The sequence below is a fragment of the Syngnathus acus genome, chromosome 4, assembly GCF_901709675.1.
Source record: "Syngnathus acus chromosome 4, fSynAcu1.2, whole genome shotgun sequence".
Lineage (NCBI taxonomy): Eukaryota > Metazoa > Chordata > Actinopteri > Syngnathiformes > Syngnathidae > Syngnathus > Syngnathus acus.
Window position 1 is genome coordinate 8,179,634 of NC_051090.1, and position 17,319 is coordinate 8,196,952.

Sequence of the window (17,319 nt, forward strand, 5' to 3'; positions counted from 1 at the left end):
TAATGAAATTGTTACAATGATAATTGTGTTATTGTATGATTGTTAAAGAATTTTATTGACAATAAAAGAATGGCCAGACTGTTAATGCGAATTAGTGCTTTTTTGCTGCACTCATCCATATTTGCCAGACAGCTTTTTGATTTTTATAGTTCAGTTTCCTAACAAACACCAACACACACTGAGGCACAAACACAGACCAAAAGCTTAGCACAAGGGTCCTCAACCGCTAAGCTGGACTGATCCAGATGCACCACATGGAGATAATGACCAGGGCGTAGCAAGAGATGAGCAGGAGATAGATTCGGAAGAGCAGGAAGTCTAAGACATATCCTACGTGGCACCATTGGTCTTGCAGCTCGTTCTCCTTCTGAACGGAACTCAGGTGAGCACGGAGCTCGCTCAGGTGGTGACAGATCTGCTGGAGCTCAGCCATTGCAGCAGTGCCTGGTAAGTAGATGTTTGATTATGTACTTCCAATTTGGCAGGGGGAAAAAAAAAAGCATCTCGTGTTTGTTTACCTTCATTGCTGATGGGATTTTCAGACAACGTCCTGCTTTCTGATTGGGTAAGTGGACCTGGCGCTTTTGAATTTTTTTCCTGCGTCACAGAGCGCAGCTGTGGCTCTTTTTGCCAATGGTAACAGATGATTTTGGCGATGTGTTTAAGGACTATCACCCTCACCCAGCGTGGGACTTCTTGATATTTCATGGAGTTGTTATGGAGAACATTCGTAATGACGACAGTCTCCAGTAGACTAATCACCATTAGGGCAAGACACACTGAGAAGTAGATACCTAAATTGAGCAATACAATTGAAAACAATTTTAAAGATTGGTGAACGTTATTGGGTTTTTTTTTTCTCTATTTAATGCCTTAGGGCAATATATTGCAATAAATAATATTTGGGCCAGTTTTGCTACAGTATTTCAATATTTTACATGATGGTAATACAATACTAACCTATGATGGGTGTTCCATTGGCAGTGCTGGGCAGCAGATCATTCATGATAAGCAGGAAGACTGTGTAGCCCAGGATGAGGGTCATCTTGAACGAGGCTCGGTCCACGCTGTGGGGAGGCAGGTAGAATGACAGGATGTCAATGAGCATGAGGAACGAGCTGGGGATGAGCAGGTTGACCACATAGAGGACTGGGCGTCGCTTTATCACCACCTGGACAACATGAAAAAGGAGGCAAGGTATGAATGTAAAAATGAGCCCAAGCATGTATTCCTTCCAAGATGGAATACCAGTTTCACTCACCCAAAAAGTAATGACGTCCCATTCATCAATCCCAAACTGTAGGATGGAAGTCTTCCCCAGTATGTCCACAAGTTCCCACTCTCCACTGGCTTCCAGGTAACGCTTTGAGTTCCCAGACATCTCTTTGAAAGTCAGTGCCGGACTTATCCTCACGTCGCGTACTGCAGAACAAACAATTCTAAATGGTTTACTCGTCTACAACTACATTCTGTGTTTACTTACTGGTATGCATGTAGGAGCCAAAGGTAAAAGTACAATTCTGCACATCAAAAGGAAAACTGAAAATCTTCAAGTTGCAGGCTGAGACGAGACGCAGCATCCTATCCCAGCGAATGTGACCCGTGTGGTTGACGTAGACGTATGGACAAGATTGGGAGACGTCAGCGTCCACACTGGACATCAGTCGGTTGGTAGAAAGAAAAACATTTAGTTGATGTTTTTATATGATTAAGTTTCAAAACACCTGATCATATGCATTCACGTCAAGTAAACATTTTAAAATATCACTTGAGAACTGCCCTGAAATATTTACAATATTTATGAATAGCAACAACAAACAATATTGAGTAATAATTTTTGATGCTGCTCCTGGATCGTACCATATTGTGCATGTGTGGTTGCTGACTTTACAAGCAGTGTTATTGAATTATATTTATAATGAATCACACAAAAATGTTTTATATTATTATGATACACCATTATACTGTAGGAACTCATGCAATCAAAGACGTACAACTCATAGATGATGATATCGGGAGACCAGAGTCTGTTGACAGGGAGAGAAATCCTGGACACTCCATCACACTTGTCAGGATCCCAAACTAGAAACTCGTGATGCCAGAACTGCAATAAAGTAATTAGCATTTAATGACTTTACTGTCATCTCTGACTTAACAGATTTCCGTTCTATTTCTGGGTTTAGATCTTTACTGTAAAACAACAAGGGTTAAGTATTGGCTTAAAGAATCAGAGAAAATAAATACTATATAATATATAATTGAATATTATATAACTTAAGTTATTTTCATTTTGAGTTATTATATTATTATACCATATTATGAAATGTTTAAATATGAATAAATAAATTAAATAAAACAAAGATTTGAGCTCAGGATTTTAAATCTAAAATACAATAATGAATAACTCAATAATAATATTTGGGTGAAGTAAGAAGAATAAATACCAGTCTCAGCCACAGGAATGTTGTAAGAATCTGGGTCTTCTCATTCTTAAACAGCAACAACAATAAGACACAAATCCTGTGATTATATCGACATCTCCCTCAGTTTTGTTGAAGGCTGATTCAAATTGTAAAATGGGAAATGATTACAATGTAGCAAAAGCCAGTTATGGTCCTCCTGGTTGTGTGAACTCACCACCCCGAGTACCGCGTACAGTGTGAAAGAGATATTGGTCACCGTGGGATTGCTGAGATTTACCGCTGGTCGGAAAGCTTGTAGGTCAAAAACAGCTTGCATAGACTCATGGGATGGACCGCTCTCGCCTTCTTTACATGACAGTTTGCTGTGACACTGTAACGCTAAAACTACAATGCATGAGTGGAAAACAAGTTGAGAGGACAAGTCTATCATGACTTTTTAAAAGTTTCATTTTGCCTCAAGGAGAGATGGACTCCGGCTCACTGCAACTCTCAACAGGTTAAAGTGGTATTAAAGAATAGATGATACAAAATTTGTCAAGGCAAGCTAAAATGATATTCAGACCAGCTAAGAAGGCAAAAGTACTCCACTGTATATTAGTTCACACTAAATTTTGCTACCATTCACGCAAAAGACAAATGATCTCTTTAGAGTACATAATACAAATGCTTCAGGCAAAATAAGCAAAAAGTGAAAGAAAATTGTTATTACCTGTAATTAACAGAAGAGTTGGAATGACCTTGATTTTCCAATGCAACCAACACATGGTTGATGTATCTGCTTGCTCAACTATATTATAATTGAAATAAAGCTGCAAGCATGAAGCAGAGTTAACTGCCGATGCAACACTGATTGCCAGCTAATAGCCGCACACACTTTTATAATTACAAAGTCCCTGGAGATTACTGCAACTCATCGGCAACAGTTTAATGTCCAAATGACAATTTTTTAATTTACTATGATTCTTTCTGGAAGGCACATTCTAACTAGAAAATATAGTTTGCCTTTTGGTTGCAAAGGTTAAGTCTAAGAGTTTCGTTATCATATAATTGTGCTCACATAAATAATAAGACAATGCTTACTAACACCAAAGACATTGAAAGTAAAATACCGGTAGTGTTACTAAAATGCAATCTACTAAAAGTTTAGGTATCTACAAAAATATTACATCTTTAGCATTTATAGAGCGGTAGTTATGGAGCTAGGGAGTCACTTCCAACAACCGATTGTACTTGTTTGTTTAACACCTTCAGTAACCATCCAAGCATTTTATTTTTTAACACCTTCACCTGAGGGACTTGCAGGATGCTAAATGCGACACTTTTGCATGTTAGTTAGTTGTGGTCTCATGCTTTAGTTGTGGTTGAGATAGAAAAGATACTCATAATCTCGCTGTATTAAACTTTTTAATGTACCCCGTACATTTCAGCAAACCTTTTTAATTTTGTGTTGATGAACAAACAGTTGAAAAAAAAAAGATAATACAAAAAAAACTATTTTGAGGATGATGTTCCATCCCTCTGTTCTCATTAGTAATCTGTAAAAGATTCTGCTAGAAAGTAAAATAAATGTCAAGCAAAGCCAACTAAAACATCTGAACTTGAATCCATAATTAAAGTACAACATGACAGTTTCTAAGTGCTAAATTGAGGCGTTGTATGAGTTGACCGACATGACGATGATGAGGATGAAGCTAGCAGATAAGAAAAGGATATAGATGGTGAACAGCAGGCGGTCTATGATGAAAGCCACTTGGATCCACTCCTCTGTGCTCTGGCTAACGTTCAGCTCCTGTTCCACTTTCAGCCGGATGACTCTAAGATCTCTTCCCAGGCTCCGAAGCTCCTCCACCACCTTGTCCCTGTCCAGTGGCCCTTCTGGTCCGTGGGCTCCTCCGTCACCTCCTCTCTGAGTGTCCATTTCTGTTGTGGGGGAGGCAGGTAAGAATCCATCTTAGTCATTTTACTTTTCTTGTATCTTTAGATTGTGCCATACCTAGTGCGAGAGGATTTTGGATGATCTGTTGCACTTGTTTGGGCTTTGGAGGAATCAGAACCAGGCGGCCCATCATATGGATGACTAGCAGTCTGATCCAGCGAGGAACCTCTGGGTAGTGAGCGGAACTGTGCAACAGGTTGGTGATGAGAATGGTCTCCAGGAGACTCGCTACCATCAGACCCAAGCAAAGGGACAGGAACACATCTGGCATGACAACAGAGCAAGTGTATAACGTGTGTTGGGCAATTCTTGGACAATTTCATTTTTTATTTGACACCAGCCATATCGGTGCTTTTAAGAAAACCTACTTATGAGCGGCAGGGTGTTTCCGGTGATGGGCAGGAAGTCGTTCATGAGAAGCAGGTAGACGGTGTAGCCCAAGATGAGCGTCATCTTGAACAAGGAGCGATCCACCTTCTGAGGAGGCAGCAGGAAACTGAAGAGGTCCACCGTTATGAGAAAGCAAGAAGGGATCAGGAGGTTGACCACATACAACAGGGATCTGCGCCGCACTGAAATCTGTTGGTGAGATATTGATGATGATATAATGTCACTTATATTTATGAAAGGAATCCCATGATGTTTTATTTACCATCAAGTCCAAAAGACACTTAAAAATTTCCTTTTTTAAACATGTAAAAAACAAACAAAATAAAGGTAGTAAGTTGAGTTACAAAGAAACGAAGCTCTTCATAAGTGCTGTTAGTCGAACTTGTTTTCTGCCGATGTAATGCTTTGATTCCAATGAGCTCCCATTCTCCCATAGTTGCCATCATTTGTTCGGAATATTCCATTAATGTCTCCACCGACGCTATGCTACCAATCTTCATTGCAGGTGCTGAAAGAAAAATCATTTTAGTTACTTTAATCTGACATCCAGACAAATTCAGAATCTGAATTTTATTTTTCATTGCACAGAGAAATTAAAAGCCAAACCTTAAAAATACACATCATATATTTATGTAAAAATATATAGAGTTTGGAAAACTTAATTGACACTTACAAACGTGGATGTAGGAGTTAAAGGTCAAAGTGCAGTTCTGAATGTCAAATGGAAAGGTGTAGATGTCGAGCCTGCAGGAGCTCACCACTCTGATAGGCCGAATATCTAACACAATGCCGTTGGCGTACACGTATGTGTACGGCGTAAATTGGGCCACATTCTTCTCCATACTGCAGGAAAAACAACGTTTTCAAATTCGTGAATTGAATTGCAACATCCTGATGTCTACTTTGGTTGAACTTGAACTTTTTTAGGGTACTAACAATTGTTCCTCCATTATATCGCTACAGCGACTTACAACTCATTAATAACCACATCGGGGACCCACAGCAGTTTTCTGGGAAGTGTAATCCAATCGGTGCCGCACTGGTTTGGGTCCCATTTTATGAATTCATTTTTCCAGCTCTGCAACACAAACGCACTGATTGTCACAATGTAATATACCATCCAAGATGAAATTCAGTGCCAAGATTCAAAGCACATATTTTACAACAGAAAATAATCACAGTATACAAGCGTATTATTATTCACAAAATAGGCATCTGCCATCTAGTGGTAGAGCTTTTCATTGTTCTCCCTGTCAATCCTGGCGTAGATAAAGATGCATAGTTTATCGTAAACAATAAAGGAAAAATTGAAATTTTCCCCATGGCATACTTGATTATCTTTCACAGTAAACTTTATGTGCCACGGCTCAGTACACTCTGAACCTTTGCATTGGCCTGGAAGCTCATTCATTCTCTGCCACTTGTCCAGTTTCTATTGAGCTTCTCTCAGGTCACGGGTGAGGTTCCCCCAATAAACAGTTGCAGAGCACTTTCAAACCTCAGAACTGTGAGGCAGTTATGCAATCTAACAATCCAATTTGCTGCCTGTCAGCAGCTCATTCGCTTCAAAAGAAATGGACTCACCAATATTTGCATGATAAATGTTGTCAGGATCTGAGCCTTTTCATCCTGAAAGAAGTCAATATGTTTTGTTTGAGTGGAGGATGGTCTAAAGTGATAGAGGTTGTGAGCTTTTTTGCAATGAACGTCAGTGTCCCTTACCACCCCAAGAATGCCGAGCAGGATGAAACCGATCATGACAGTCGTGGTGGTTGAAGTGTTTGTGACAGGTCGTATGGAGCGGAGGTCAAAGACGGGCTTGAGAGCCTCCAGTAAGGCGGGGCCATCCGGGCGAGAGCAGTTCGGCATGATGGCATTGCACGATGCTTAACAATGGGAATTACATCGGCAATTAGGTGTGCTGCTTCACTACTACAAATTACAGTTCAAATAATTTTGTGTAATTATTTTTTTTGTCTTTTTTCCCCCCCTAATTATTAAGCCTATTAAGGCTTAATAGCAGTAGAACCCCTAAATGTAATGACAAGTACTCAAATGGTAAGGCAGGTACGTAAATCTGATTTGTAAGAAATACAAATAAAATTATCAAATAAAAAAGTAATGACCTACAAAAAAAAAATTAAATCAAAAAAGTCATGCAAAACAAATTTCTCTACCAATTAAAATATTTAACATAATGAATAAATTGCCCCCTTTTTAATGCCACTTTCACTCTGCTGATATAACAGGCCTGTAGCAAAAAGTCAGTAACAATCAGGAGGTTTGAAAAATAAATGTGATTCGCATGTTCTTACCGTGTGTGAAGAGAGAGATGAAGATGAAGAGAACCACAGAAGACTTGACTTTCTGTGGGCAGCACTAAAAACATTAACAGTCGGTCTGAATTACTCCCATACTTGCCTACTCCAATTGTTTTTGTTTATTTTATAAATCAGTTTTGGATTTAGAGAGAAAACATGGGGCAGTTAAAAAGTGTTTAAATAGTTTTGTTACAGGACAAAACTGTTATGACTAAATGGACATGAACCCTTTAGATTGCACATAATCTTCTTTTTAATTAAAATTTCTGTTTAATGATTGTGTTTCGCTAAAAAGTGTCGGACAGTGAGACTCATCTCAGCGAATATGTTGTGTTGCCATTTATTTTGCCAAAACAATGAGTTTTGTCAAACATACATATTTTGAACCATTTTGGTCGCACGGGGAGAACATGCAAACTCCACACAGGGAGGTGGAATCGAACCTGCACCCTCAGAACTGTGAGGCGGACGTGCTAACCAGTGCTCCACCGAGCTACCCCATTAATTTATTTCTATTATTTATTTACTTAATCTTAATCTAGCCAGCTAACGCAATTGAGAACAGATTTACATTTGCATTAAAAACCTGGCAACAAAGTAAAACAAAGCATAATAAAAGCAAATACAGAATAATAGACAAACAACTGATATAGTTTTATATTGCATTAGATCATTATAGCGCATGGCGACGAAAAATGCTGGTAAATACGTACACTACCGTTCAAAAGTTTGGGTCACAAAATTGTTTGGGTGACCCCAAACGTTTGAACGGTAGTGTATATATTTATCTAGATAATTATTTATAGATTATATATATAATCTTCTGTGTAAAAAATCTTATAATATATATGTATACTATCATAGATTATATATAATCTTATACAAATATAAAATATAATTTATAATATTTAATTCATAATATTTTATTATAATAATATTTACACTACCGTTCAAAAGTTTGGGGTCACCCAAACAATTTTGTGACCCCAAACTTTTGAATGGTCGTGTATATTTGGAAATACGCAGTCAGTTGATAATCTTCTTTTACACACATTTGGTCTTTAGAGTTACTTCTTCAGTATTCACTTCACGATATTTCCTTGGCTTAGTTTTTCCTCATCTTTTTGTTTCAAAGAGAACATAAACAACTGTAAGACAGTAACTACAGTAGATTGAAATGAATCAGCCAAAACTATCAGGTATTTGTTGAGCGTATCATTTTATTTTTAGCATTGTACTTTAACATATCATCTAGTCAGCGCTAATTGTATAGGAGGGATAATTAGAGAATTGTTATGATTAACAATTACTCTTCAAAGTAGTACAACTGAGAAATTAAGCATGTCATAGTGATCTATCAATCAATTACACTAAAACAAAAAATTTTGTCATCTACCGACTAGCCCAGATGATCGTGATGGTGATGATGCTGACAGATATGAAGAGGAGGTAGATGCCAAACAGCAGGCGGTCAATGATAAAACCCACCTGGATCCACTCCTTTGAGCTCTGGCTGCTCCCCAGCTGCTCCTCCACCTGCAGGCGGAGGACCTTCAGGTCTCCACGAAGGCTCCTGAGCTCCTGCAGGGCCCTGTCCTCCACTGCTTGTCCTTTCTCCCCATGAGAGGGGTCACCACATCCGTGTTGTGTGGACACACTGTTTCCTCTTGTGTCTGTTTGTTAAGAGAGATTCAATAAATGCATCAGAAAAGTTCCAGGATCGGTGTCACAAAAGAAATTGGTATCAGGGCCAGGTTCATGCGGGGGGATTATGTTGAAGAGAAAAACGTGTTGTCTGTATACCTGAATCTTTTACTTCTTCCCAAGGTAGACCTACAAGACGACCCAGTAATTGTAGAACCAGCACGCGGATCCAGCGAGGTACGGGAGTGACATTTTTGGAGCTGAGCAGCAGGTTGGTGATGAGAATTGTCTCCAGGAGACTGCCCACCATGAGAGCCAGACACAGCGAAAAGAACACATCTGGCATGGAAGACAGGAGGTATGTAAATCACGCACACATTCACTTCTAGATTGGGTGCTCAGGAATCAAAGACAAAATTGTAACTCCAGTAAAGAAACTTATACAAATTGTTTCTTGTGGTTACCTGTGCTTGCTTCCCATTTGAATTTTGACAATATGAAAATCCGTACGTGTTTGCCCACACTGTTTATGGATCATGCAAATGATCAATGCTGCCAATGTAGCGCTTCGCCACACTTACTGCACCTCAGGAATTTGTTTATAAAATCATTGCGTGCGTGTGCTATTTCTGATGCAGTCTCACAGACTATTTGGTAATTGTGGCGGCGAGATCTCTGAACGTGGACGTGCATTAATTTGGCCAGTTCGAAATTACAAACTCATGACGGACGTTTATCTAGCCAATCCACTTTTCCTCATTAGGGTCACGGGTGAACTGGATGATATTGAGTGAGCGGTGCGTTACATCATGGAATGCTTGCAATAATAATAATAATAATAATAGTAATTCTAAAGACCTTTGACCAGACCTTGTTTTAATAATGAAAAGCACTATGTTGTGTAAAAACATAATGATCAATACAGAATGGCAAATCCCATGTTGTACACCAGATATGACAGAGACACAATGAACCACTATATAGGTCTTCACTGTATACATAAAGAATCATGAGTATGGCACTTACTGATGAGGGGGATGCCGTTTCCCGTGATAGGCAACAGATCATTCATGATGAGCAGGAAGACTGTGTAGCCCAGGATAAGCGTCATCTTGAAGGACGAGCGATCTACATTTTGCGGCGGTAGTAGGAAGCTAAAAAGGTCCACGGTGAGAAGGAAACCGCTCGGGATCAGCAGGGTCACCACGTACTGCGTGGACTTGCGTCGCAGTTGGATCTAGCAAAAGAAATGCTTTCTGAGGACTGGAATGTTGTAAGTATTGTTTTATTCAGATTTGGTCGGACATACGTAAAAGTGAAGCTCATCCAAGTAGGCGTTTTGATGATCGTGCTCTACGGCAGTGATGTTCAGCAGCTCCCATTCTCCTAAAGTGGTCATCACTTTCTTGGATATTGCTGTGATGGTATCGTCAGGCATCGATAGGGACAACTTCATGATACTTGCTGAACCAAAGAATTTTGTTGTGAACATCTTGCATTACATGATAGAAGTTACGTAATTTTTTTAAAAATGCATGTGTCAAACAATCAACTGTAATCATAAATAGGGTGTCATCGATAAAAGGTCAAAGTCTGCTTTATTGTAAATTTCTCCACATGTCAAGACACACAAAGAGGTGAATCTTGTTTGGAGTTTTAACCCAAGCGAAATCCGTTACCCATGTTTACGAAGGACCCGTAGGTAAGACTGCAGTTCTGTATGTCAAAGGGGAAAGTGTAGATGTCGAGGTTACACGAACTGACAACTCGGGCTGGTTTTGCGTCAAGCATTTTTCCATCGCTGTACAGATGTACATAAGGAACAATTGGAGCTTTGTCTTGATCCATACTGCGACACACAGATACACATTTGATGTATAAAATTAGGTTTGAGAAACAATTCGATTTGGAAATTCAAAATAACATATTTCAAAACAACATGTATGTTTACTGATGTACAGAACTGGCTGTGAATCTAAGAACAAGACAAGATTAGGTTTTGAAACTCACAATTCACGGATGACAAGATCTGGAACCCAAAAGTTTTCTCTGGGAAGAGTAATCTTGTCGGTGCCACACTGGTCTGGATCCCAAGTGACAAACTCATTCTGCCAAGACTGACTCAACGTGGACATGAATGCAAAAGGAACAATCAAGTCATTGCATTTCCATCATAAAACAACAAATGATGCATTACTTACAAATTTTTGCCAAAGAAAGGTCGTCAGGAGTTGAGCCTTCTCATTCTGAAGAACAAAATTCATATTTTCAAAACAGTCACTCTTATATACACAATAATGACATTAAAGTAGGGATAGTTGGATTTCGACTGAGTTGAACTTACCACTCCTAATATTGCATAGAGAAGGAAATGTAAGCTGACGTTGGTAGGGGTTGTCATGTTTGTGACTGGCCGAATGGCGCCCATCTGAAAAATGGGCTTCAGGGCCTCCAGCAATGCCAGTTGGTTTGGTTCAGAGCAGTTGACCTTGATGGCGATGCATTGAGCTGATGGTCACAAAAAAACGGGTCTTTTTTTTCTGGTTTTCGGGGAAATTCAATTCACATTTGGCACACCACGCAGACAATCACTTATGTTCACTAGCGTTCCACTACGACTGTAGATCTTCCTTATCTGTGCTGTTGTTTTGAGTGCTTGCAAATAAACATACCTGGAATAAAAATCAGCAGCAGAATCAGCATGGCCATCGCTGTCTTTCTCATGTGTACCTGTTGAGAATTGCTAGTACAGTATTCCATTATCACATCATTAATATATACGTAGCTGTCAATTCTAACAGGATAAAAATAACGTACCTATCAGTCTCTTGATGACTTGAGTGCTCCTTATTGGCCTGCTTATGCACACAGCGCTGTATATATATATAGTGGCACGAGCAATAGAAGCAAGAAGACATGCAAATAATGGTGGTTAAAGCAAAAGTTCTGCGTGACAAGGCAGCCGCTTTCTTCATACATAAATGAAAAACCAAAACAAACCACAGCACGAGCTCATATTCATATGTGTGCAACATCAGTGTCACACCTGCTGGTCACAAACAAATAAGTGTTGATGCCCGGTGAACGAGAGGCATGCTCTCCTATGGTCACACATCACCACCAAGCTTTTTTTTTTTTTTCCCCTCTCACCACATTATTTTTTAAATAAGGCTGTGTAACAAATGGAGATGATCACAAAACAAAATACATAAAAAAAAGTAATTGTAATTCGGAAAGCAGTTAATGTTTACTGTATATACACTACAAGATTGCTTGCAGTACAGACACCGTATTGTGCACTAACAAACATTTAACACAGTGTCCTTCAATATTTCTTTTTATTCCATTCTATTCTGAAAAATACATCAAGTACTTAACAGCCTAAATTGAATAAAATATTCAAGACCATGATGACCACGACACTAGAGTGTAGAGCTGCCCTGCAGTAGGCCTGCAGTTTTAAATAATGAGCAATTCAACAGTGAAATGTTGAACATATTGTTTACACTCAGGGCGTTTTGATTATCACAGCATTTTTCAGAAGCTCAGCCTGCAGTCGCTTTAATCAAATATTGCACATTAAGAGTTATGAACGTTGTTTCGTTTGTCTAATAAGAGAGTGCTAATAATGCTGAATGTAGCTAAAGCATAATTATAAAAACTATAATTATAGCATAACTTCGTATCTCCGAAGTGGATTTATCTTGATTGTTTTATGTATTACACTACCGTTCAAAAGTTTGGGGTCACAAAATTGTTTGGGTGACCCCAAACTTTTGAACGGTAGTGTATATATTTATCTAGATAATTATTTATAGATTATATATATAATCTTCTGTGTAAAAAATCTTATAATATATATGTATACTTATATTCATAGATTATATATAATCTTATACAAATATAAAATATAATTTATAATATTTAATTCATAATATTTTATTATAATATTTACACTACCGCTCAAAAGTCTGGGGTCACCCAAACAATTTTGTGACCCCAAACTTTTGAACGGTAGTGTATATTTAACCACTTGCACGATTCTTAATGCATATCGTCAACTTGCCCAAAAATATTTAAAATGAACAATTCTGATGACCAAATTGAAAAACTATTCTAACTGAAAAAAGAATTATATGTATGATGTAAAAACTAGATGTGCAGTAGAGTTCAAAGGTCAACGACAGAATCTCTTATTGTACCTAATTGTTTGTGCTATCTGCGAAAGCCTTTCAAGGTTGAAGTCACCAATTTGTGATTCATAGTGCATTTGGTAAGATTGAAAAGATTGGAGAAGGGTGGAGGGGGGTGACCTTCTATGAACTAGGAACCTTGAAGCAAATGGTCGTCGTTTACATTCTCCTTCAGTCTGCACGCTCATCTAACATTTGGACGCGACATTCATCTTTTCTGACTTCCAGTTACTGTCTACAGCACAGGTGTCAAACTCAAGGCCCGGGGGCCAGGTACGGCCCGCCACATCATTTTATGTGGCCCGCGAAGACAAATTCGTGTGTCATTACTAGAATTGTAAATTGTCTTCACTTTTAATATCTTTTTTTTTTAAATATTTGACCAGTTTTTACTCGTCTGATTTGAAAACGGATTATTTGTCAGTTTGTTTTGTAGCTTTTACTGGATATAATATGAGGTGCTCATACATTTATTTGGGTTGACAGTCATCATGGCCCTCCTAAAGAAGCTATGACTACAATGCGGCCCGCGAAAAAAATGAGTTTGACACCCCTGGTCTACAGTATGGGAAGAGATTTTTCAAGCATTTGGAAAGAAGCCTCTGACCTGTGGCGATTTACATTGCCCCTTAATTCTATCGGCTTCTGTCACCATAATTAAAAGTCACATCCTTGAAATAATCTTATGATTCGTTTTGTGTGTATTCTTTTGTTTCACACAAATTGTGTGTTTATTTTCCAAAAGTTTAATATGATCATTTATATTTTACTAATGCGTTATTGTAGATGAGAGATGGATTGCGGGGTATTTCGATCTACTGACACGTTTAGGTTACGACGTCGTAGTAGGAACGGAGCTCCGCCGGAAACAGAGGAATTTCTTTTATTTTGAAAATACATGTCTGTCACTCAGTTGTGAATGAATAACTTCCGGAGGTCGCTGCTCAAACACTGCAAAGCACGAGTGAAGAATTGCATGATTTTCTTTCATGGAATTCCTTGTTGACTTATAATACGACTGATATGTGATGGAAGGCTCGGATTCATACCTCATACGGCCCAACTATCAGCACAAGTGAGTTATTTTCAAGCTAAGTCACTATCTTGTGACGTGAGCTTGCAACTATAGCTTCACCGACGCTCGTGTTACCTAGCGACCGTAAACCCCCCCCCCCCCCCCCATGCTTTTAATATACGAATGGGTATGATCATTGTGAAAAACTAAAAGCCCTGTCAGCGGAAACTTAAGGCTAAAATAGTCGGGGTTTGACACAAAAGTAGTAGTTTCATTTGAACTACTCTCCTAGAGAGATTGATTGTATGTTGCGTTAGACAGAGTCCATTATTTGTATTCTTTTGTGGCCTTTCTGTAACAATCTAGATTCAAGTCTGCAGTTGTGAAGGAGTGTATTCGTGAAACAGTGAAGGCACGCCTGTTTGAAGTACAATTTGACCCAGATGAGGTCGCAGAGCTTACCCGCTCGGTGGCTGACTGTGTGAAGGATAAAGTGAAGAGTGAGTGATGCACGTCTGCTACACAAACACACACGCATGCTTCTAAACCAAACAGTTGTGGAAAGAATCCGTGATCAATCATTACAATAATCAAAATCAGTATAATTAAATGTTTGCATTATTACTAATCATTGTGTGTGGTTTTTTTTCTGTCTTCCAACACAGATTTAGGATTTGACAGGTACAAACTTGTTGTGCAGGTGACCATCGGAGAACAGCGTGGACAAGGAGTCAAGTGAGTGACGTACTGATTCAAATTATTATTTTGAAAGCGTTCTATAAAACTTGTCGGATTTGACAGGATGTCGTCAAGATGTTTATGGGATGCTGATACGGACAACTACGCAGAAGATATTTTTATGAATGTAAGAATTTTTATTCGTTATAGTCTGCTTTTTTTGGATGGGGTGGCTTTGTATCGGTGCGTGTTTATTTCGGAATATTTTTGTCTTCACAGGAAAGCTTATTCTGTGCGGTGGTCGTGTTTGGAAGCTATTTCTACTAAGAAGCCCAGTGTAAGTGTTTGAAGGAGAATGGCAGCCGCTGAGGTGCAAAATACAACAGAAATGACTCATCATCATTCCATAAACACAATAATAATTAGACTAATGCGGGTGCATAGAATACTGTAAAGAAAGTTTTTAACCAGTACCCCAAAAGTAGTGCTTAGTTTCTGAAAGGTGGGTGACCCCTGCATAAAAGAACCATGTTGGTGCATGAATATACCTCAAACAATATCAATCCAAAGTGAGAAGTTTTACCTCTGCTCCAGCTCTTCATTGGATTTCATTCCATTGCGCTGTTGGATTCAAGTGTCTTGTTGAGTGTGTATTTCAGCACTTGTGAGGTTGTTGATACTGTCTTGCATCAAAATCAAGTCACAAGTCATTTCAAGTGTGAAATAGCAATTTATTTTCCGAGCGTCTCTGGTTGAAGAGGTCTTCTAAAATGGTCCCGACTTTTGTTTGGAAGCTGACATTGTCTTGTAGACCACTGGCCTCTTGTTTACGGACCTCATCTCAGTTTCAGCATGTATCATCCAAGTAAATAAATCCATTTTATTAGTATATGTATTTTCCCATGTGTTTGTACGCATTCAGCTAGAGAGATGCTCTAGTGTTATTGTGCCATGAAACTCACTGATTGATGACTTTTTGAATGCAATCCATAAACTGCCAGTGTTAGTTTGCATCTTTTGAGGCAATGGGAGAGCAATTGACTTGACATAAAAAATAGGTATGCAATGTAACCAAGGACTCTTATATTGAACATTTATAAAAAGTTTCACTTCTTTGTTTTGTTGGTTAAAATGTTTGCCACAAAAACTCAAGAGCTAAGTTTTATGAAATACAAGTTAGGTTTCCTATTTTCAACAGCCTCACATGTAAGATAACAAAGTGATACCGAATCATGGAACAGCCCTATTAAATAAATAATAGTTTTGTCTAAGAAATAAACTTGCTGTTTAAATCCGATTTTCAGTGAAACGAAAACATGGGAGCAGCAGTGATAATTGGGAATTATGATAAAATGGTGATGCCTGCAAATTACCCAGTGAACTGCTACACCGCTGATGACTTCTAACAAGTCAGAAGTAAACAATTGAGTAAACATGCTCAGGTATATTAATTACTGAAATGACATAAATCTGATTTCATAAACAATTGTTTTGAGTACATCAGGTACAAATATACCTCATGTATTATTTTAACATTTATTTATATCAAGGAGTCATAGCTAAATGTGTTCACATTTGTAATCTCTAGCACTTTCTTGCAAGTGGGAATGCCTTTTCATAGCGCTGCCAACACTGTTGCGTCATATGAATAAAACATTTTAAACAGTACAATGCAGAAAGATGCAATAGAAATTTACAAAATTGTGACCTGTTGACAGATTTCAATGGGACAAGTGTACCACTTCTATATTAGTAAACGTTTACTGTGCCCTCAAAATAGCAGAGCACGTGGCAACCAAAAGTGAATACAACATAAAATGTCCAAATTGGGCCCTAAATTGAATTTTTTTGGGTCACAATTCCTTTCCAGCATAGCCCAAACCCTCTTGACAATGGAGTTCGCCAGAATGTCATAAGGTTGCAATTGAAATCCTCAATCCCAGATAGGTGGAAAAAAAAGGATGGGCATCAGTCTTGGTTAAGCAATTGATGATTAATGCTTTTAATCTCAGAGATTCACGAGTTCTTCCAGAAGGCTCCGACTGAAGCCTCTCCTCGAACGGGCTCTGTTGTGCTTGTGCATTGATGGGAACAGATTTTCCGCTCCTTATATCAGAGCAATGCATTGATCACCAGCAGTTGTTCCCGAGAGTGGTTCTCATTTCATATGTCAAGCTGCCTCGAGAATTTCTGAATTGCTGAAATATTTTCGTCAATTGGTTGAAGGGCTTCGAGGATCTGTCAGCATATAACTCATCACTTTCATTGAGAACACTTGAAAGCGCTTTGGGAGGCGATAAATTGTCAAAAGTTATCCCAGCTGACTTTGAGGCGAGAGGCGGGGTACACCCAGACTTGAACATGTAATTGGATCTCACTTAAATAGAATATCATGGAAAACTTGTTTTAGTAGTACAAATCGAAAATTACATTTTAAGGACATTGTAAACATAGTGAAATATTCAGTCTTTATTAATTCTGCCATTCAGCCAATAAAATCTATTTTAGTATATTTAGCATTTTGTGAAACAGTTAGAAATATTCTACTATTTTAGTGTCTTGAGCCAATAGTCTTATTATTTAATAATATTTCATCAACTATTTTAGTGCCTTGCGCGAATCACTTTATTATTTAATAATATTTCATCAACTAATCATCATTAATGTATATTCCATCCACATTATTTGTCATGATTAATCATTAATATATATTTCATCC

The 17,319-nt window shown here is 38.4% G+C and overlaps 4 protein-coding genes across 5 annotated transcripts; 1 reads left to right on the plus strand and 3 right to left on the minus strand.

Moving 5' to 3' along the window:
• Positions 1-152: 152 nt before the first annotated feature.
• On the minus strand, positions 153-2,739 carry LOC119122138 (5-hydroxytryptamine receptor 3A-like). Its single transcript, XM_037250344.1, has 7 exons — positions 2,638-2,739; positions 1,995-2,104; positions 1,484-1,653; positions 1,262-1,422; positions 961-1,171; positions 519-794; positions 153-444 (listed from the first exon to the last, which is right to left on the minus strand). Exons 1-7 carry the CDS (start codon positions 2,737-2,739, stop codon positions 227-229), a joined length of 1,248 nt encoding a protein of 415 aa, XP_037106239.1. The 3' UTR covers positions 153-226.
• Positions 2,740-3,979: 1,240 nt separating this feature from the next.
• LOC119122139 (5-hydroxytryptamine receptor 3C-like) lies at positions 3,980-6,618 on the minus strand. Its single transcript, XM_037250345.1, has 7 exons — positions 6,334-6,618; positions 5,721-5,827; positions 5,423-5,592; positions 5,094-5,257; positions 4,728-4,938; positions 4,417-4,623; positions 3,980-4,373 (listed from the first exon to the last, which is right to left on the minus strand). The coding sequence occupies exons 1-7, from the start codon at positions 6,616-6,618 to the stop codon at positions 4,063-4,065; spliced, it is 1,455 nt and encodes a 484-aa protein (XP_037106240.1). The 3' UTR covers positions 3,980-4,062.
• A 1,652-nt stretch (positions 6,619-8,270) lies between these two features.
• Positions 8,271-11,454, minus strand: LOC119121535 (5-hydroxytryptamine receptor 3E-like). Its single transcript, XM_037249158.1, has 9 exons — positions 11,387-11,454; positions 11,059-11,222; positions 10,916-10,960; positions 10,725-10,831; positions 10,394-10,563; positions 10,024-10,178; positions 9,741-9,951; positions 8,874-9,053; positions 8,271-8,743 (listed from the first exon to the last, which is right to left on the minus strand). Exons 1-9 carry the CDS (start codon positions 11,436-11,438, stop codon positions 8,463-8,465), a joined length of 1,365 nt encoding a protein of 454 aa, XP_037105053.1. The 5' UTR covers positions 11,439-11,454; the 3' UTR covers positions 8,271-8,462.
• Positions 11,455-13,815: 2,361 nt separating this feature from the next.
• On the plus strand, positions 13,816-15,572 carry dynlt2b (dynein light chain Tctex-type 2B). 2 transcript variants are annotated; one of them, XR_005097796.1, is made up of 6 exons: positions 13,816-13,982; positions 14,289-14,422; positions 14,588-14,657; positions 14,724-14,787; positions 14,880-14,995; positions 15,050-15,572. XR_005097796.1 is itself a non-coding variant. In XM_037250173.1 (5 exons), exons 1-5 carry the CDS (start codon positions 13,936-13,938, stop codon positions 14,925-14,927), a joined length of 363 nt encoding a protein of 120 aa, XP_037106068.1. In that variant the 5' UTR covers positions 13,816-13,935; the 3' UTR covers positions 14,928-15,572. The 2 variants fall into 2 exon arrangements, 1 of the variants encoding a protein (XP_037106068.1); XM_037250173.1 differs by having other exon boundaries at positions 14,880-15,572.
• Positions 15,573-17,319: the final 1,747 nt, after the last annotated feature.